This window comes from Capra hircus, chromosome 25 (assembly GCF_001704415.2).
Source record: "Capra hircus breed San Clemente chromosome 25, ASM170441v1, whole genome shotgun sequence".
NCBI classification, from domain to species: domain Eukaryota; kingdom Metazoa; phylum Chordata; class Mammalia; order Artiodactyla; family Bovidae; genus Capra; species Capra hircus.
In genome coordinates this window covers 26,128,779-26,149,614 of record NC_030832.1, presented here as the reverse complement: position 1 = coordinate 26,149,614, position 20,836 = coordinate 26,128,779, and the positions used below count along the sequence as shown (strand labels likewise).

General features: G+C 49.8%; 1 protein-coding gene across 2 annotated transcripts; it reads left to right on the top strand.

The window, feature by feature from the left end:
- On the top strand, positions 13,388-20,822 carry LOC108633851 (late cornified envelope-like proline-rich protein 1). Of its 2 annotated transcripts, XM_018039938.1 has the most exons (6): positions 13,388-13,493; positions 13,710-13,745; positions 14,701-14,892; positions 15,096-15,251; positions 20,025-20,434; positions 20,668-20,822. In XM_018039938.1, exons 2-5 carry the CDS (start codon positions 13,740-13,742, stop codon positions 20,136-20,138), a joined length of 468 nt encoding a protein of 155 aa, XP_017895427.1. In that variant the 5' UTR covers positions 13,388-13,493; positions 13,710-13,739; the 3' UTR covers positions 20,139-20,434; positions 20,668-20,822. The 2 variants fall into 2 exon arrangements, with proteins under 2 accessions (XP_017895427.1, XP_017895428.1); XM_018039939.1 differs by having other exon boundaries at positions 13,388-13,745; positions 14,701-14,844.

Below are 20,836 nucleotides of genomic sequence, written 5' to 3'. Positions count from 1 at the left end.
CCCGAGGGGGCGGGGTGGGGGGTGGGGGTGGGACTGTGGTGCCAGCTCTGAAGGGGAGGGAGGGCGGGGAGGGAGACCGAGGAGCGGCCGGGCAGGCGGTCAGCGGTCAGCACCGCTCTCCCGCCTCTCGCTGCCACCAGAGTGCCCGCGGCCGGGCCCATAGGCAGCCCCAGGGCATTATGGAGAGTTCGGGCCCAGCCCCCTGCCCCCTCGGCGGGGAGGGGGCGGGGGGAGGGGAAATCACCGGCTTGGGGAGGGTGGGGGGAGGAGGAGGGAGTTGATGGCACCGACCAGACACCCAGAAACCGGACCTGCAGCGGCGTCTCCCCATGCAGCTCTGAGCCACAGCAGTGGCTGCGACAGAGATGGGGGGAGCAGAGAAAGAGGGAGGGGGAGGCCCTTAAAGAGACAGACGCTGCGGCAGGCTCAGGGGGCTGCTGAGGATAATGGCCGAGGGCAGGACTGCTCTCCTCTGGGGCTCCCTGGCCGGCTGGGGTGGGGGCCCTGGGCCCCCAGATGGGCCTGAGCCCGTTTCCCACCAGCAGTTTGCAAATGCCTGCCATCTCCTCCTCCGCCAAGGCCTCTCAATACTTATTCCTCAGCTGCCTTGGGGTCCCAGCTTAGAGGCACCCATTCCCACAGAGAGTAAGAGGATTCCCTGGGTAGGGACCAGAAGTTAGTGCAGCTCACTGTCTCGGAAGGTTGAGTTTAGGGAATGGATGGGAATAAAAATACACCTTAACACAGTATCAGATTCAGAGACCTCCCAAACTCTGAGGTATAAGACCCTGATGGCTCAGATGGTGAAAAACATGCCTGCCAATGCAGGAGACGCTGATTTGATCCCTGGGTTGGGAAGATCCCCTGGAGGAGGAAGTGACAACCAACTCCGGTATTCTTGCCTGGAGAATCCCCATGGATGAAGGAGCTTGGTGGGGCTACCGCCCATGGGGTCTCAGAGTTAGACATGACTTAGCGACTAAAAACAAAACAACACATACTTTTACATAAGGTGCCTCTGGGTCCCAACTCCACTGCAAGACTGTCCCATGACCACCTCTAACTATTGTAACAGCACTGAGATAACTGCATGTATCCCCTTTTTACAGGTCAAGCAATAGTCCCGAGGCTTTCAGTGACTCTCCCTAAGACCAGGTAGCTAAGAAGACAGGAGCCCTCTCATACTGGGTGGCAGGCTTTGAAGAGGAAGCACAGTGTCTCTGAAAACTCACTTCAAGCCCGAAGATGCCCCTGCCTGTGTCCTTCAGGTTGCCTGGCCTCCTCAAGGCCCTGGTCACTCTCTTCATCAGGTTTATGATGGTCCCAGCTCCCCTTCCTCTGCAACTTCACAGCCCAGTCTCCATGGGGGAAAGGCCCCTGATTTGAGCCCCTCAGTCCACTGCAAGGAAACCGAGGCCCAGTGACTTGGCCAGGATCTCAGTGCAGGTCAGAGACTCAGCCAGAACTACACCGGCCTCTGAGCAGCTTCTCACACTTTCACGCCGCCTCCCTAGAATTCGGCCTTCTCATCCTGAACTCAACCTCCCCGTAGACTTCTGCATGACGTGGGGTCCTGCTACCAAAACCATACTTTGGTTTCCAAGTCTGCCCTAAGATATGCTTCCATAGCAACCGTACGATTTGCTTCTCACTGTCCAAAGCCTACCCAAAGGACTGAGATTTGCTATTTTGTGTTGCCCTCTAGTGGCGTGCTGTGGAAACAGACCCTGGGAGGTCTCTGGCCTTAGGCAGCAGGAGTTCAGAGGCAACAGTGGACCTAGCTTCCTGGCTTCAGCGCTTCACTTAAAGGAAAAAGGGACCCAACTTCCTGACTGTTTACTACGTACTGGGCATGGGGTGAAGTGGTTTATGTTTATTCTTATTTAACCTTCTCAGATTATAGCATCTTTGTCTATATTATAAACAAGAAACTGAGGTTTAGACATTTAAGAAAAAAAAAGGAAGATGACAAAAAAGTTGCCCAAGATAATACAGCTATGAGAATTGGCAAAGCTGGCTTTCAAACCCATGTTTGCATAGGGCCAGAGCCAAAGGATGGGCAAAGCTTCAGGATGGTGCTGCGTTGGGACGAGGACGGGTGACAGCAAGCCACTCTGACTACTGGGTCGAGGAGCACAGACCTGGTGAAGGGGCTGTGGCTTCACTTTGGATAGCAGAGATTAAAACAGGTAGGGATTTTTTTTTTTTTTGTCTTTCAGACACCTAGGTATTATAAGTTATGCCTTCTGTCAGCTCCTCCTCCTCCCTAAGGTTTGGGGATAGTTCGCCAGTGTTTTACTAATCTTTGTCAGATAGACCATAAATTTGCAGTGCGCATGCGTGCTAGGTCACTTCACTCATGCCCAACTCTTTGGACCCTATGGACTGTAGCCTGCCAGGCACCTCTGTCCATGGGATTCTCCAGGGAAGAATAGTGGAGTAAGTTGCTATGCCCTCCTCCAGGGGATCTTCCTGACCCAGGAATAATCATAAAATTACAAAATTACAAAAATAAGATTTCACATAAAAGTTCAACTTTTAAGAAAAAATGAGAAGATCAGACAACACTGGGGCCACACTTTAATTCCATGATGCTTGGCTGGAGCCGAGCAGTTGCTGCCCCCGTTGGGATAAACATAGTCCTCTGGCTCAAGCAGTCCGCACAGAGCCTATATCTCTTGTGTCACTTGAAGGAGTTTGCAACAACTATTTTTATTTTATTTTGGCCATGTAGGGCTTCCCAGGTGGCTCAGCTTATGAGATCCCAGTTCCCTGATTGGGGATGGAACCCAGGCCCCTGGCAATGAGAGCACTGAAGCCTAAGCACTGGACTCCCTAGCCCTATTCTATAGATGTGAATTCACCTTACCCTCACACAACATTCCATGAGGAATGGCAGGTGAGTATTCTTGTTAAATCCATTTACTAATGGGGACTCTGAAGTTCAGAGAAGTTAAGTGGCTTGCAAGAGATCCCATTGTTGTTGCTATTTAGTGGATAAGTTGTGTCAGACTCCTTTGTGACCCCATGGACTGTAGCCCGCCAGGCTCCTCTGTCCATGGGATTATCCTGGCAAGAATACTGGAGTGGGATGCTATTCCCTTCTCCAGGAGGCTTCCTGACCCAAGGTTGGAACCCTAGTCTCCTGCATCTCCTGAATTGGCAGGCGGATTCTTTACCACTGAACCACCTGGGAAACCAGAGATCCCATAGAGAGTGTCTTTTGATTCTATACCCCCACCCAGCCACCCTCACATACACACACAGTCTGCTAATGGTCTCATCACTAACTCTTCCTGGAAGTAGGAGACCAGCTTCCTCAGCCCTGGCCCCAGGAAGGATGCCCTCGCCCTGCCCTCTTACTTGGATGCCACCAAAACAGCCTCTTGTTTCTCCATCCGCAGGTTGGAATGGTTCTGCAGACCCCAGCAGAGGACAGCAAAGCTCAGCGGGAAGAAGACACAGCCCAGTACAAAGAGCAGAGGCATGCCTGTCTGGGCGTAGAGAAGGTAAGATGACTATGAGAACACCTCAGCACATTGTCCCTCAGACTCACAGACCACGCTCCCACCAATCCCTATAACTCAATGGTCTATAGGATGCATTTTTCTGTAACCGTCAAACTCCAGCAGGCATAGCTCTTCCCTGATCTGAGATCCTTATTGCACTTTAAATATGCCTCATCCTTGAACAACTGGACATCCCAAGTTTGTCTTATCAATCCAGTTCCATTAATTTATGTTCCTTGTAATCAAAGAAGCTGGTTTATACCTCCCAGTCCATTTCACACCTTAAAATTCCTTCTTTCCCTTTCAATTCTAAGTGCGTGCCTGCGATTTCTTAATTCACCCCATCCAAGCTCTATCCTCCCACCCTAACCTCTTTGTGTCTCCTCTCCCCTCTCCTAGGTCCTCACCTGGGAGGGGCAAGGTGGAGGCTAGAGAGGGAGACTAGTGACTCTCATCTGCACTCAGAAATCAGAAAAAAAAAAAAAAAAGGAGGAGGCAAGTGTTTAAACTGTAAAGATAACTGAAATTAGAAAAAAAAAATAGTTCTTTTAAAAGGAAAACTCTAAGTATTATCCCATTTAAAAAGAAAACAAACAATAGGAAAACCTTTGAAAACATTCACATATATGTTATTTTTGTCTGGAAAAGCCTCTCCTCCCATCCCCTCTAGGGAAGGGAGGGGTGGGAAAGGCCCAGGAGGGATGAGGAGAGTTAAGGGCCTGCCATCCTGCACCCCTTAAGCAGCTTTGAGGGGACCCTTTCAGGATACAAGGAAGGCGTCAAACTGCAAGGGCAGGAGGTGGAGGCAGTTCTACAGAGGCAGTTGGAGGGGGAGGGAACATCACCTTCCTATTGGTGGACTGGTGGACGGTTTGGAAAATGCCATCTTCCTATTGGCCCACTTCTTGACACGTGTGCCCTATCATATGCTTCATGGCAGAGGGGCCTGCATAGGGGCGGGGCAGAGCGGGGGAAGCCGTCTAACAGAGAACAGATGAATTAGAATTCGTTGATGGCTTGAAGGACAGCTAGGATTCAGGGGTAGACCTGAACGAGGAGACGGGAAGAGGAGGTGGGGGAAATGAGAGCAGCCCAAACAGTCAGTGCTTTAACAGGTGGTATAGGATAACAGTTAAGACGGCAGGTCCTAGGGTGGGACTATCTGAATTTCAAATTCAGAGTCCACGGATAATGGATAATAAAAGAAACATACTGTTTGGCTCCATTTGGACGAAGTTGCAAACGGGCAAAATAACTTCCGTGAAAAATCTGAACAGCGTTTAACTTGGTGGGAGGTACTGAGAGGAGACCTCAGGGAGCCTTCTGAGGGGTTGGGAATGCCCTTATATAGATCGTGGGCATTTACACATAAACCTCCTATGTGCATTTTAAGGCCAACTGGATTTCTTTTTTTTTTTTAATGGTGCCCAGAGACATGTGGAATCTTAGCTTCCCACCAGGGATGGAACCCTTACCCCCTGCGATGGAAGAACGGAGTCTTAACCACTGGACTGCCAGGGAAATACCTAGAATTTTTAAAACGTTAAACAAATTTAGGCTCTTCCATTCCCTGAGTGATGGTTGGCTAATCTCTGTGGGCCTCAATTTTTTCATCTGTGAAGTTAGGATAATAATAATGCCAGCTCATTAAATGCTAATTATACAGACACTGATCTGAGTGTTTAGCAATATTGTCATTTTTTCAAAACAACGTTGCAGATGGGGAGTATTATTGTACCCATTTTACAGGTGAGGAAACAGAGGCCTGGAGAGAACTGGTGCCTTTTCCAAGGTTATGCAATATGGTTTCTTCCAACCATATTTTCTGAATGTATTGGTCTCTCTCATGTTAAATGGATATAGAAAACTCATAAACTCATTTTTCTAAAGAAACTGAAAGGTTAAGAGAAAAAGGGAACAAAATATCACTGAATACAATTTAGACATGTCATCCACATTTTCAGAGCGTATCTCTGCTAACAGTTCTTATTGTTTACTCCATATTTTCTCCTCTGGATGGGCCTTTGAAAATTACAGGTTAAATCAAGAGCAAGATAAAACTGTTTAAGATGAGACTCTGGTTGCGTAACTGGTATCCATCTTTAATATCTTATTTTGCTGGAGACTGAAGTGTGCTTATTTAAAAGACTATATTTCCCAGCTGGCCAATGTAATAATGTAAACTGAAATCATTATGTGGGGTTATGAGGAAAGCACCTTTTTAAAAAGGGACACACTGCAGTCACAAAGAAAGAACTATGTGAAAAGATACAGAACTGAGGTTTGAAACCAGATAGCCTGATGCAAGTCTGCCCTATCACCTTCCCTGTTCCTGTGTAAGCTCATTTCAAGGATTAAATAGAGATAACATGGATAACCTGGGTTCAGAGCCTGTCAGCTACATGGGCACTCACTGAACACAAGGCACTAAAATACTAATATGCTTTATCCCATTTAAGCATCACTGCAGTCTTTTGAATAATTTCCCCCATTTTATAGCTGAGAGGACTGAGGCTCAGAGAAGTTAGATGACTTGTTCTGGGATTGCACAGTAAATGGCAGCTCTGGGACTCAGACCCTGGTCAACAGGACTGCTGCCCTCCAAGGTGGGAGCAGAAAGGAAAGAAGGCAAGGGAGGCAGAGGGAGGAATATTAGGGGAGGCAGTGAAGAGAAAGCCATTTTCCCCTCTGGTGCGGAGGACCAGTCATTGCTCTCTGCAGCCATGGGCTTACTCTGAAATAGACTGAGGAAGGGGAGAGTCCATGAGCTGGTAAAGGTCGGGCCCTAGTTTCACTGGAATCTGGGCATTCTCTTCCACGTTTCTTTCCTTATCAGGTTCTTCCTGTTCAGAGTAAAACAGTCCAAGGCTGCATGGGCTTGCCTGAGAGAGATAAGTAAGGAGGGGAGAAAAAGAAAAACCGTGGTTTAGAGCAATGGCTTTCACCATTTTTTTTACTTTCATGACTCAGCACATACACACACATGCCAAACTTTCTCACAATACTTTCAGATTCTGATTATGTGCAGGGCACACTGTATTGTATCATTTTCCCTTTTTATCATTTTTTATCTCCCCAAATACTTATCATGACCCATTAAGCCTATTTCACAACCCACTTATGAGTAGCAACCCGAGTTGCTGGTTAAGGGCAATATTTCTCAACTTCTTTTCACTATTGCTCCCCTATCCTTTTTTAGACATTCTGTTTCGTAATGACCAGTTTTCATGAACTTCTGATAACATGGATATACTCTATTTGTTGTTGTTCCATCCAGCCATCTCATCCTTTGTCATCCCTTTGTCATCCTTTGTTGTCCTGCCTTCAATCTTTCCCAGCATCAGGGTCTTTTCCAATGAGTCAGTTCTTCTCATCAGGTGACCAAAGTATTGGAGCTTCAGCTTCAGCATCGGTCCTTCTGGTGAATATTCAGGACTGATTTCCTTTAAGGTTGACTAGTTTGATCTCCTTGCAGTCCAAGGGACTCTCAATGAGATATCATAGCAACTCATTTTCTGAACCAACTGTACACACAGCATCCCAACATCCAGTGAGATAGTACTAGTGCCCCTCTGCCCATGAATAAGCTGAGGCTGCAAGATGATATTAATTATTGAAGATTGAGATGGCTGGTAAATGGATTGGGAATCCAGAGACCAACCCAGATCCTTGCTCAGCTGCTTAATCATCTTCTCCAAGGCTTCACTTCCTCAGGTGGAAAATGGTGGAATTTCCAAAGAAGTGTTCATTAAACCTCGGGTCCTCCCCCACATATAAGCTAATAATAACAAACATTTATACTGGCTACCTACTCCAGTATTGTTGCCTGGGGAATTACATGGACAGAGGAGCCTGGTGAGCTATAGTCCATGGGGTTGCAAAGAGTTGGACACGACTGAGTGACTAACACACACACAGAGTATATACCAGATGTCAGGCACTAATCTATGCCCTTCGCATATTTTAACTAATATAATCCTTACAATAACCCAAGAAGGAGATACTTTTTTTTAAAATTTTTTATATGGAGCATTTTTAAGTGTTTATTGAATTTGTGACAATGTTGTTTCTGTCTTATGTTTTGCTTTTTTTTTGGCCACAAGACATGGAATCTTAGCTCCCCGACCAGGGATCCGACCCTCCCCCTGCATTGGAAGGTGAAGTCTTAACCACTAGACCACCAGGGAAGTCCCATGGGAGATGTCATTATTAATTTCCTTTTCCAGATGAGGGAATCGAGGCACAGAGAGGTTGTGTGTCCTGCTCAAGGTCACACAGGTCAGAAGTGGCAATGCTGGGATTTGAACCAATAGTCTGGGTTCCAGAATACCTGCTTTTAACCATGTCTGTTGAAAGGAAACATTTTATCAGTACTGAAAAAACTGAAAACCAATATCACTTGTTGTAAATAAGGTCAACAAAATAAAATGAAAAAACTTGTTCTTACATTCTCGCTAGATATCATCCCATGCTCAGAATTGTGAGCCGGAGGCCTTCTCTCTCTTTGTTAAAGACAAGACAAGACAAGCAAGGATAGAGAGGTGTTAAAGGGCTTCTGGCAGCAAAAGGAGACTTTGTCCTGGAATAATCAGATGTGTTGAAAGAGAACTGGAAAGAGAATGGCTTTCAGGTGAGTGTGTGTGTGTGTGTGCCTGTGCACACACGCTTTCTTTCTGACGGGCGTACCATCTAAAACAGCAGTCCCCAAGCTTTTTGGCATCAGGGGCCGGTTTGCCCGAAGACAATTATTCCAATGACAAGGGGGTTGGGGGTGGGGTGGGGAGGGTGGGTTGCAGGGGGAGGATAGGGTGGGTTAGAGGGGTGCGGGGTGGTTTCAGGATGATTCAAGCTCATTATATGTTTGTGCACAATATTTCTAATCTAATGCCATCATTGATTTGACAGGAAGTACCTAGTCGGTGGCCCAGGGGTTGGGGACCCTTGATGTAAAATAAACCCAAGATGGGATGCATTCCACACACCCTGATCCCCTGTCTGGGCGTTTCAGGAGTGTCTGAACATACCCAGGAGGAAGGCCGACACACCAGCCAGTCCAGGCTGGGGGTGCAGTCCCAAGCTACCAGTGCCTCTGGAGGGAAGCTGGCAGCGCCCGCAGGGAGAAGGGCAGCGAGGGGTGGCACTGCCACCGTGCCCATCAAGGCTCCGATGACTTCACCCGCAGCTTTCCTGCCCCAGCCTGGCCCCTCAGGTGAGTCTCTCACCCCCCAAGGGGACCTCACACACCTGTCACACAATTCACCCTGGACCTGGAGTTTACCGTTTGCCCGCTCTCTCAGCCTCCTTTAAGTCCAGATGCTGACTTGCACATCTTCTTTGCCTGGGTGCTGTGCCGCCTCGGCCCTGCGGAGGTGTGCAGGTGTGATTATCATCAAAGCCTGTGAATAAGTAAACGATAAGCGGCCAGAAGTGGCTTGTTTCCCACATGATACCCAGGAAAGGGTTCAATTCCCCCTCCTGTGCTCTGGGGTGCGTCCTGGCCAGCATGCCAGATCATTTATTATTTAGTGCTTTTTTTTGGTATCTGTCCCAAGTTAGTTTCAGGCAAGTTCAGTCCCAGTCTTCATCTGTCTAATAGAAAAGGGCACAACAGATGAGGTGAAGTGAGAAAAATCAAGCCTCCAGACCCTTTTTCCCTCTCATGAGTTGGCTGTGTGACCTTCATCAAGTGTCAGAACCTCTCTGAGCTTCAGTTGAATACCCAGAGTCCCATTGCCTGGGCTCAAATCTTAGTTCTGTCACTCACTAATCAGGAGAACTTATGTGAGTGATTGAACTCCTCTGAGCCTCAGGCTTCTTATCTGTAAAATGAGGACAAGAGCAGACCTCTACACAGGGCTCTGGGATGACTGAATGAGATGTGTGTAAACACAGTCCAGTGTGGCACTGTAAATATTCACCGTGGCAGTCATTAATGGTTCTGTTGTTCACTTATTTATGTATTTATGCACGCACCTTGCAGCATGCAGGATCTTAGTTCCCTGACCAGGTATCGAACTTGAGCCTCTAGCAGTGGAAGTGTGGAGTCTTAACTGCTGGATCGCCAGGGGAATCCCCCTGTTGTTACGTTTTGTTTTGTGTTTTGAGCCCTCTTCTGTACCAGTTGCTCTACATACTTGTCTTCTAATCATCACAATGAACCCTGTCAGTTTCTTACATAATCCCTATTTGCCAGGGGAAGACTGAGGTTTGGGGAAGTCAACTTTAACTCTCCCAAGGTCACACAGACACATGGAGGCATAACTAGAATTCAAACCTATATCTTGCCTGGTTCTAAAATTTCTTTTCAAGTGAGTCCTAATTTGTTTCTATCTGTAACATTAGAAACTTTGGAAATGATAGTTTCTTCCACTTTCATTTTACTATTAGGATGAAAGAAGACCAAGTCTGTGAAGAGGCCTCTGTTGATGTTCTGATTCAGCTCAGCTTCTTATTCCCTCAGTGATAAGAAGTGATTAAGCATAGATCTTTCATTTTCGTAATGAGAAGGTTGATGAACCCCTTATTCATCTCTGGGAAGCAATATTATCTGATGTCCAGAGGAGGGAGTTGAAAGTATTAGATAAAAATCGAAACTGCCAGGTTCCCTTCCCACATCCAAGCCCAGGTCTGCAGAGGTGTCTTTCTTCATCTGGGTTTTCTCTGCATCTCAGGTCCCCCACCCACCCTACAGTGAATGGAAGGACACAATCTTTTACTCTTTCCCAGGGCCCGTGTAAAACTACAGGTGAGACTATCTGACATTGCCAGCTTTGAGCTTTAGGTAAAGGGAGGTCTTATGGCTATTTGGCTATTGTGAAGTCAGTTTCTCCCTGCCTCCAGTGAATGGTGTGATGTGGGTAGAAGTGGGGCCCTGGCAAAGGGGTGCATTCATCCTCCTCCTCCTGGCTTGCCTTGCAAAGAGCAGACCTGGTGCCCTGTGCACCCTCCTGTATCATGTATGTGCCCGTGGTAGGAACAGAATACCATCCATGGCGAGTTTGGCCACTGCAGCCCATGGATGTGTCCGGAGGTCTTGCCAAGGCTGACGTCTCTCTGTTGGCAGGAGTGAAGGGAGGGCAGGGCCCTGTGTCACCTGAAGCCCTTTCCTGGTCTGAGGTGGGACCTGGTTTCATCTTGGGTCTCAGGATTCTGCAAAGATAGGGGCAGACGAGAAGACAGCCCTAAGCAGGCAGTCTGACCCAGACTTAGATTCAACAGAAGTGACACTGGGAACAGCTAGACTCGGGTTTTCCGGGCTTGAAGCTCCCTCTGAGTGGGCTGGGGTGGCAGAGCCAGTGGGACCTTCTCAGTGTGGTCGAGGGGTAAGGGGAGGCCTGGGAACCAGGGATGCAGACCCTGGTGATTTCACACACACCCTGTATTGGAAGGCAAAGTCCCAGCCGCTGGACTGCCAGGGAAGCCTCTCTCTTTTTAAAATATTTATTTATTTGGCTGCTGGGTCTTAGTTGTGGCATGAGAGATCTTTAGTTTATAGCATGTGGAATCTAGTTCCCTGAGCTGGGATCAAACCCAGCCCCCTACATTGGGAGCTTGGAGTCTTAGCCACTAGGCCACCAGGGAGGTCTCTACCCTGGCAATTTCCTTTTCTTTCTTTTTTTTTTTTTTCAAAATTTTTGGATGTGGGTCATTTTTTAAAAAGTCATTATTGAATATGTTGCAATATTGTTTCTGTCTTATGTTTTGGCACTTTGACCAACAGGCAGGTGGGATCTTAGTGCCCTAACTAAGCATTGAACCTGTGTACTCTGCATTGGAAGGCAAAGTCCCAATCGCTGGACTGCCAGGGAAGTTCCTTTAAAAACTATATTTATTTATTTGGCTGCACCAGGTCTCAGATGTGGCATGTGGGATCTTCAATCTTAGTTGCAGCATTCAGGATCTTTAGTTGTGATATATGAACTCTTCCTTGCTGCATGTGGGATCTAGTTCCCTGACCAGGGATCAAACCCAGACTCCCTGCATTGGGAGCTCAGAGTCTTAGCCATTGGACCACTAGGGAAGTCCCGGCCCTGGCCATTTCTGCGGCTGCCTCCTGGTGCAGGGAGCTCCTCAGGCAGCAGTCACGGTGAGGTATACCGGGGCAGAGACTGTGCGCAGAAGTAGGCGTACTGTGTTGCTTTCAGGGGAACGTGCCAGGATGTAGTAACCAAAGGTGAGCTCTGAGGCCTCTTTGAGGGAGGTGTGCTTACATGAGTGTGCGTGTGTGTGTGCATATGCACAGCATATGTGTGGAGAATCAAAAAGGTCAGCAAGAAAGTGGGAGGTCAAAGTGCCTGAAGAGCCAAGGGAACAGGGCATCTGGAAAACATTACCTGATTGGTTGGATCCTATTCATTCACAGAATCAGTAAGTACTCAGTGGGGGCCCCCCCCAGAGCCAAACTAAATGCTAGGCTTGGGATATGAAGGTGAATCAGACCCAGGCACTTGCAGTCTTAACTGAGGATCCAGGCAGTAAAATGAATTTCAATACCTTGTGATAAGTACTAGAACAGCCGTGTCTGTATATGGTACCCAAAGCAGTCACCTTTGCCTAAGGCAGGCAGGAAGACCACCCTGAGGCAAAACTGAACAGGGGTTCAAAGGATGAGGGTGTTAGTAGTTGGTGATAGGGGAATGGGGTGGGGGAGACAAGGGAAGGGTGTTCTATGCAGAGGGAATAGCGGCTGTGAAACCCTATACACCGGTTCAGGAACCTTGAGCAGGCCTTATGATGGAAACATGAATGAGCTGATGGGGCACAAAACAATTTTGTTTACAAATGATCTGATCAGTGGAAATAAGCAACACCAGGGCTGGAAATTTGTCTGCCTTAGTCTCTGCTAGGGTCCCAAAGCCTAGAGCAGTGCTTGGGACCCTGTTGGATATATCATGAATGAATAAACCAAGGTGGCTCAGTGGTAAAGAATCCACCTGCCAAGCAGGAGAGGCTGGTTAGATCCCTGAGTCAGGAAGATCCCCTAGAGAAGGAAATGGCGATGCACTCCAGTATTCTTGTCTAGAAAATCCCATGGAGAGGAGCCTGGTGAGCTACAGTCCATGGGGTGGCAAAAGAGTTGGCTACAACTTAGGGACTAGACAGTAACAACAGGGGACTTCTCTGGTGGTCTGGTGGCTAAGACTCCCGTACTCCCAATACAGGGGACCCAGGTTCCATCCCTGGTCAGGGAACTAGATCTCACATGCAGCTGTCCAACTAAGACCTCGTGGAACCAAATAAATAAGTAAATAAACCGAAGATAGGCGGTACCTAGAGTGGATGGTGTGGACAGTGGGCTAAAGCGTTTGGGCTTTACCCTGGAGTCAGTGGGAAACCCTTTGGGGGGTTAAAAATTCAAAAGGCACAAGATCTGACCTGGATGGGAGGAAATCACCCTGATGGTGATATGAAGGGTGAAGAGATCAGATGATGAATCTTAAATTTGGGCACTGTCAATAAAGATCGGGGGTCGGGTTGAAAAAATATTGAGGATAATTCTATGCCATTAAGAAGTAGCTCTGATTTTAACAATACCCCTGGGAGGCAGGCGTTTCCTCGTTATACAGAGAAGAAAATGGACTCAGCGAGGCGCGGTGACTCGGCCGAAGTCACACAGCCAGTTGGCGGCATAGCCCGGGGGTTCAGTCTGGCCTTTGTGGCGCCGCAGGACCCAGCACACGATGTGGATCTGAGCCAGGCGGGTAGCGGCGGGAACTCGCCCCTTCTACTCAGTAAGTGCAGGAAAGCCCAGCGGATCGCTACTAAAAAGAACTGGTGCCCACAGACAGGAAGAGGGAAGCGAGGCGCGGAGAAGGAATGTTGGGTCTGGGCGGCCGCCGTAGGAGCGGTGCTCTCATCTCCATGGCAACAGCGAGAAGCGGCGGGAGGCCTCTGGGCGGTGCAGCCGCCGCGGCGGATTGGAGCGGGAAAGACGCGGAATCCGTGAACTGCCTGTGGCCCCAAGGGCGCAGGTGATGGGGTTAGGTCGGTGGAGGGAGCCCGGAGTTTAGGGAAAAACGGAGGGTCGGGCTGGGGCCTTCGAAGAAGGCGCTGCCCCGTACCCCCAATCCTCACTGTTCGGGCCAGAGACCATCGTTGGGCCTCAGTTTCCCCAAACGGGAAATGGGAGGAGGAGAATGGGCACCCGAGCCCAATGGCCCCTCTCAGTCACTGAGGCCCAAGACTTTCTCTCCTCTGCAGCTCCTGGACTGACCGGCGGTGTCCTGCCCCATGGACGTGAGTCTTAGGCCCCGTACCCCTCTCTGGCGCGGCCCCCTCGGCACCCCTAACTTACCTTGACTTTGCCTTCCTTGGCGCCAGGATTGGAGCTCTTTACCCAACATAGACCCTTCCAGCTCAGGACAAGAGCTGTGAGACAGAAAGAGAGTGCAGGGGTGGCCTTGCCAAGGCAGGGCACGCCGCACTCTGGCAAGATGAGGAGTTAGGAAATCAAGGAGGAAAAGCATCCCAGGAAGAAGGAACAGCATGGGCAGAGACGTGGATGTGAAAGAGAGGCCAGGGAATTGTCAGGACTTCAGTATGGCTGGAGTATAATGGGGGACAGAGGGAGAGGCAGGCAAGGCTAGACTAGAGCCTTTGTCGCGGAGATAAGAAGTTTGGACCGAGTCAGTGGGAGCCACTGCTGGACTGTCAGGAAGGGAGGGATACTCAAGGACAGCTGATATGGAAAGGGGCACAACTTCAGAGTGCAAGACAGAGGCCAGTACTGTGGGCTGAGGGGTGGTAGAGTAGTCCAAGGGAAACAGAGACAAGAGGTCTGTTTGGAGAGGCATTCTGAAAGGAAGAGCGATGTCTTGGAAAAGTCTAGAATGACCAACAGGTCTCTGATGGTGCTGAAATGGGGATGACAAGAGAAAAGGCAGGATTGGGGACAAGACGAAGATGAAGATGTTAGTTGCTATCGTGTCTGACTCTTTGCAACCCCATGAACTGTAGCCTGCCAGGCCCCTCTGTCCATAGGATTTCCCAGGCAAGAATACTGGAGCGGGTTGCTATGTCCTTCTCCAGGGGCTCTTCCCGACCCAGACAGTGTAACCCTATTACTCTCTCCCCACCACATGGTGGCTGTTCCTTCCTGCTTCCCAGCTACCTCCTGTGTCCCTCCTGGTGTTTCTGTGTCCCCGCAGCCCCTCCACATCTCCGCGTCACCCTTTCTTCCTGTGCTGTCCAGGCCTCCTCTAGCCTGTGGAATCCAACCCCGGCTCCCGTCAGCGGCCCCTCGCTGCTGCTCCCCATCCCGGCCATCGTCGTGCTCTCCGTGGGCATCTATCTGTTGCTGTTGGGTCTTGTGCTGCTGACCAGGCACTGCCTGCTGGTGAGGGGCCTGGTGGAGGCTGGAGTTTGGGCCCTGACAGGGGAAGAGGTCAGCTTGTCCCCCTATTTGCAGGCCCTTACCCTGAGACACCTTTGCCATTTATTCTCCATATCGGCCCCTCACCTGGGCCAGGAGACCCTCTTCTCCTGTCCCCAGCTGAATCTTCTCCGGCCCCTCTCTCCAAAACCGAGACTCAGCTGTCCCTCCCAACCTGCCACCTGGCCCGGATCCTGAGCGCTGCCCTCTCCTAGGCCCAGGGCTGCTGCACAGACTGCAGCTCCCCCTGCAGGAAGCAAGGCGCCTCCAGGCCCCAAGACTGTTGCCAGACCTGCGCCGAAGCCTGTGACTTCCCCCTGCCCAGCCCAGCCCGCTACTTGGATGCCTGCTGCCCCCAGCCCGCCGAAGCTGTGAGTTCTCGTCCTGGTTCCTGGCCCCTGGCCCCTGAGTCCTGATCCCGGTACTCTCAATGCTTTCACTTTTTTTTCGGTTCAACAAAATTTATTACGGAGCAACTATTCTAGGCCAGGCCTAGTTCCAGGTACTGGGTCAGGTGGAGACAGGCGAAAACAACATCAACAACATATCAGATATTTTCTGGTAATGAAAGCTTCTTGGAGAAAGAAGAGCAGGGCAGTAGCTGGAGAAGGGTGACCTATGTACCATGCAGGGCATACTTCGACCTCTGAAAATGGTAGTTAAAGCAGACAGAGCTCCATCTGTTCTTGGAGTGAGTACAATGTTCTAGACACTGTGCAACTTCATTAACAACCTCCAGAGCTGGGTATTTTTAAAACCCTATGTACATATGTTTTTTGATTACAAAGTATACATGTAGGAATACACAGAAAGTACAAGTTACTTTATAAGCCAGCCCTGTAACCAAGGTTACTATGTTTGGTGTATGTCCCTGATATAGTAATACACATACAATGTTATCACTGTTGCATTTCACTGTTGGTAAAAATGTATGCCACAGGGATTTCCTTGGTGGTCCAGTGGCTAAGACTGCACTCCCAATGCAGGGGGCCCGGGTTCGATCCCTGGTCAGAGAACTAGATCTCACATGCCACAGCTAAGACCTGGTGCAACCAAATAAATATTTTTTACAAAATGTATGCCACACCTACTATTTCCTCCCAACTGCCACTTTCCCTTTTTAACCTGACATCACACCTTGGGTACCCGTCCACGCTTTTATCCTCCTTTTGCAGCGGGCATAACTTGGCGCAGGACATTTAGTTGCTTCTCCAGTGTTCCACAGGACAGTCTTGCAGAGCAAATTGCTCCATCGTGTGTTGAAACAGAACCTTCAGGGAGAAGCCTGGGTCACAGCGGACAGGCTGTTTTTGCATTTGTGGCTTTAAAGATGTTAAGTGTCATTGACCACCTTCCTAGGCCATGCTTATTTTGGGCTCAGAGATTTAGACAGCAAAGCTCTTGCCCTTGAAATGGGGACCTTCCCTAGGGAGGTAAGAGTGAGGGGAAAAGACCAAGCAGAACTTGGGCAGACTGCAGTTGCAAATCCCTGCAAGAAGTTTTGAGTTTCAAAATCAATTGCAGGGCAAGGAGTTCTCCTCTTTCAGATATAATCTGCTGATTTCTCAGGAGCAGCACAGAGATGAGGTCCAGGGCTTGGGCTCCAGGGATTAAGGGGAAAAAGGAGAAGACCCTAGGTCCTCCAACCTCCTATTTTACAGGAAATTCAAAATGATTTCTTGTTCTCTGCCCTGGGGACCCCACTCCCTTCACTTTCTGTCTGCAGGAAGGGAGTGGTCAGGGGCTTCTCCTCCCTGAGAATGAGGTGTGCTGTCAGGAGGGACTGACTCCTCCCATTGCCCCCTCCAGGGCTGCAGGGCATCCAAGCCAGGAGACCTGCAGGGCCTGATCCTACCCAGCTTCTGCCAGAGCCAGGACAGGTTCTAGAATGATGAATGGTGGGGCGGGGTCATTCCATCCTTGGGCTGTCTTTCCACAAAGCACAGTAAGGCCTCTGTATTCTTCAGTTTCCTTATAGGAACAAAAGCAACTGCAAATATTCCAAAGCCCTTGCCTCTTCCACAGCTGTAGATATTGGGGCACACACAGGCCTCAAGCCTGGGCCGAGACACAAACCCAGGTTTCTCTTTCTCTCTCTGGGAGAAACTCACCTGTGCTACATCTTTCACAGGTGTGTCATGAGGGCCTAATTCATTCATTCATTTATTTATCCACTTACCAAAGAGTTGAGGCTTCCCTAGTGGCTCAGACAATAAAGAATCCACCTGCAATGAAGGAGACCCAGGTTCAATCTCTGGGTTGGGAAGATCCCCTGGAGAAAGGGAATGGCTACCCACTTCAGTATTCTTGCCTGGAGAATTCCATAGGCAGAGGAGCCTGGCAGGCTACAGTCTACCGGGTCACAAAGAGTCGGACATAACTGAGAGACTGACACTTCACACTACCAAAGACTTCGAAGTTACTGTTGAGGAACTGTGCTGGGCCCTGGGGGTGTGGTGGAAACAAGGTAGATGTGCCCCAAACGTCATGGGGCTTACATTCCTGCAAAGGACAGGGAGAAATACGTAGGCAGTTAACATTCGAGTGTGAGAAATGATGCAATCCGGGACAGCTCTGGTTCTTAAGTGCCGGGTGTGATCAGAAGCAGGGGTGAGGCTTAAACAGAAAGCCAGGCATCTGGGCCCCATGCCCAGTAGATTTGGAATGAGATTGGAATTTGCGAATCTTTAGCAAGTTCTTAGATGGCAGACACATACACCAGGGTTAGAGTGCAGGGTTAGAGTGCAACATATGTACTCATCATACTGCTCAAGGGTGAGAGCTGTGACCCGAAGAGCTCCCCTTGGTGAGAACTCACTGTGTTCCAGGCACCATGCTTCATGCCTTCCACTGATTCCCCAAGTGACCCTGTGAAGGAGGTGTTCTACTTCCTAAATCCATTTTAGAGATGAGAAAAGTGTGTGTGTGTGTATGTGTGTGTGTGTGTGTGTGTGTGAATTGCTCAGAGTGTCCGACTCTTTGTGACCCTATGGACTGTAGCCTGCCAGGTTCTTCTGTCCATGGAATTCTCTAGACAAGAATACTGGAGTGGGTTGCCATTCCCTTCTCCAAGAGATGAGAAAAATGAGGCTCAAATCACCAATCGGCCAAGCGTGGGGCTGAATTAGATTCAAACCCCGAGCTCCAAACAGTAATGATGGCTGGCCTTTACAACCTCAGAGTGAAAGAAATCAGAGTGAAAAACGAGATAAATACGAGGGTTAACGGTCATGCAGAGCCCTTGTTTAAAAAGGGCTTAAAAAGCAGGTTCCTTACAGAAGCCACAGGGCTGCCGGCGAGAGTCAAAATATCCATTAGCTAGTTCTTAATGACTAGAGCCAAACCCTGCCAGGGGGGCAGAGCCAAGAAATGCTTTTAATACCCTCTTTTCTGAGGTGAGGGCAGTGTGGCCTCTCTCAGCCCCCAGTTCTGCACACAGAATGATGGTGCAGTCCTCCAAAAACCCATAGAGCTGACTTCAGCCTAGAGCAGGACTCCCCAGAGACACCCCCAAACCACACCCCCATCACACACAAGGAAGCCGCCTCGCTCTCTCCCCTCCGCCATGATATACTTTTGCTTCCTCCTAGAGAATTCTTTTGGCAGGGACCAATGCACCCTCCCCTCACCGGAGCCCCTAGTGATATCTGATCTCACCAGTCATCCGACACCGCACCCCAAAACCTCAGCTCTTCTAAAGGTCATTCCCCTATTCCTGGCTTGGCCTGGAGTCTGATTGAGCTGTGCAACTGTGACTGTCACTAGCTCTGCCTCAGGCCTCAAGGAGCCAATCTTCTGTCACCCATCCTGGGTGTGACCCACTCCAGCCATTTGGCCGGACTCCAGTCCATGCCTGGAGCAGTGGCAGATCATCTGTGTCCCACGGCAGGAGCAGAGTGGATTGGAGCAGACCGGTTCTCCCTTCCTGTCTCTAAGGACATGCTGTTCCTATCCCATGAGAGGCAGACTTTCTGCCTCCCCTCTTCTTCTCTGCCTAGAGAGAAAATTTATATGCTTTGATTGAATCACCCATTCAACGTTCATTTGTATCTCAGGCACCTGCTGAGCCTGAGTCCCCTGGTAGCTCAGTGGAGATAGGAGGTGAACTGTCCCTGCCTTAGCAATCTTGAAAGAAGTTAGTATTCACGGCCCTGGGAAGCAGTGGGATCAAAGCAGGATCGCAGGGCTGGAAGCAGGCAGGCCCGGCCTCATCCCAGCCCCCTTCCTTAGTTGTATTCCTTTGCATGATCACTCCCTCTCTGAACCTTCATTTCCTCTTTTGTAAGGAGGCCCTCTACTCAAGGTTCTGATAAAGAAATGTGACTCCTTTTAAATAGTTTTAAAAAAATAGGAAAATTACCATTTTTAAGGAAAACTAAAAAGACTTTTTTAGTCTGTGCCTGGCACAGAGTAGGTGCTCAGAAATGGAAGGTGAATGACAGCCAGCTTGGTCTCAGGCCAAGAAAGAAATCCACAAAACCAGCAGGTGGTTTTCATCATAGAGTGTGTGTGCTTTCCCTGTCTTAATGACTTGCAATTGTATGGGGTCGTAAGGGTATAGTAGAACCATCTCTGAGCTGAACACTGGGGCGTAAGTGTGGGGCCAGGGCTAACTGATCTCTGGCCCTCAGTCTCCTCATCTATAAGATGGGAAGAAAGAAGGGATGTGCATGCATGCTAAGTTGCTTTAGTCAGGTCTGACTCTCTGCTTCCCCATGGACTGTAGCCTGCCAGGCTCCTCTGTCCATGGGATTCTCCAGGCAAGAATACTGGAGTGGGTTGCCATGCCCCCCTCCAGGGGCTCTTCTCAACCCAGGGATCGAACTTGAGTCTCTGGAGTCTCCTGCACTGGGAGGCGGATTCTTTACCACTAGTGCCAACCGGGAAGCCTAAAAGAAATGACATCCCCCCCAAATGACTTCTTCCAGCTCCTTCCAGTTGTTAGGAACATTGCCTCCCGGCTGATTTCTCAACATCACAAGGAGCTGATTTCTTCCCAGGAGTGGTGGATGGTACCCTCTGATCCACTGGGCAAGTGGGACTTTCCAGGCCTCTCTGTTCCCTTCTCCCTTGAAAAGGAAACAGCTCCAGGCTTTGGTGCCCTTCCCTCGCCCACCTCCCTCACCCCACCTCCTCTCCCACAGGACTGGGCCCCTCGCTGCCCTCGCTGCTGCCCGCTCTGCGACTGTGCCTGTGCGTGCCAACTTCCTGACTGCCAGAGCCTCAACTGCCTCTGCTTTGAGATCAAGCTCCGATGACGATCCAGGGTCCCTGCTCTTTGGGGAGCGGCCAGCCCCCAGGGCCCACAGGCCCTGTTCCCTGAGGGGACTCAGGACACCTTTCTCCAGGCCATTGGAACCACAAATGGCCTGCCCAGCTCACCGACCTGGGAACCAGCAGTGGAGAGCCTGGCTCCCTGAAGAGCGGGACTCACAGAGCCCTTGGCCAGCAGGACGGCAGCCCCTTGGCAGGGCCAGAAGAGAGAGGGGCTGGTGCTCCAGCAGGTCCCCCTGCCCTTGACTCCCCCTCCCCAAGTAACTGATCATATTTGAAGGTGAGGTTGGGGGACACTGCTCACCATCCAGAGCATGGGACAAACTTGACCCTTGACTATCTGTAGGGTTACCCCAGGCACACCCTGTCCATGGACTCTTGGTTATTTTGAGGTGTGACTGTAGTCCCTGCCTGAGTGCTCTGCCTCTGAAGAATCAGGACAGCCCTGTGAGGCCCAGAGTCAGGGGAAGGCCACAGGTCTGCATCCCCTTACCCGTCCTTCCTTCCTCACAGATCGCTGTCCAGAGATTTATTTCTCTTGACAGCCTGTTGAGGGCCTCAGTCTGGATGTCCAAGGAAGAAATCTCTGAAGTACCGGTGAGTGGGCAGGGGGCCCTCCCCGCTACCCCCAAAATAGGCAGGCCCACAAGCTTCTTCCCCATCCTTCACTTTAGGCCCCACG

Excerpts from the sequence above, each read along its gene's own strand:
- LOC108633851 (XM_018039938.1), top strand. Across the intron at positions 14,893-15,095 it reads GGGCCCTGACAGGGGAAGAG|GCCCAGGGCTGCTGCACAGA; the intron begins GTCAGCTTGTCC and ends GCCCTCTCCTAG. Across the intron at positions 15,252-20,024 it reads GCCCCCAGCCCGCCGAAGCT|GACTGGGCCCCTCGCTGCCC; the intron begins GTGAGTTCTCGT and ends CCTCTCCCACAG.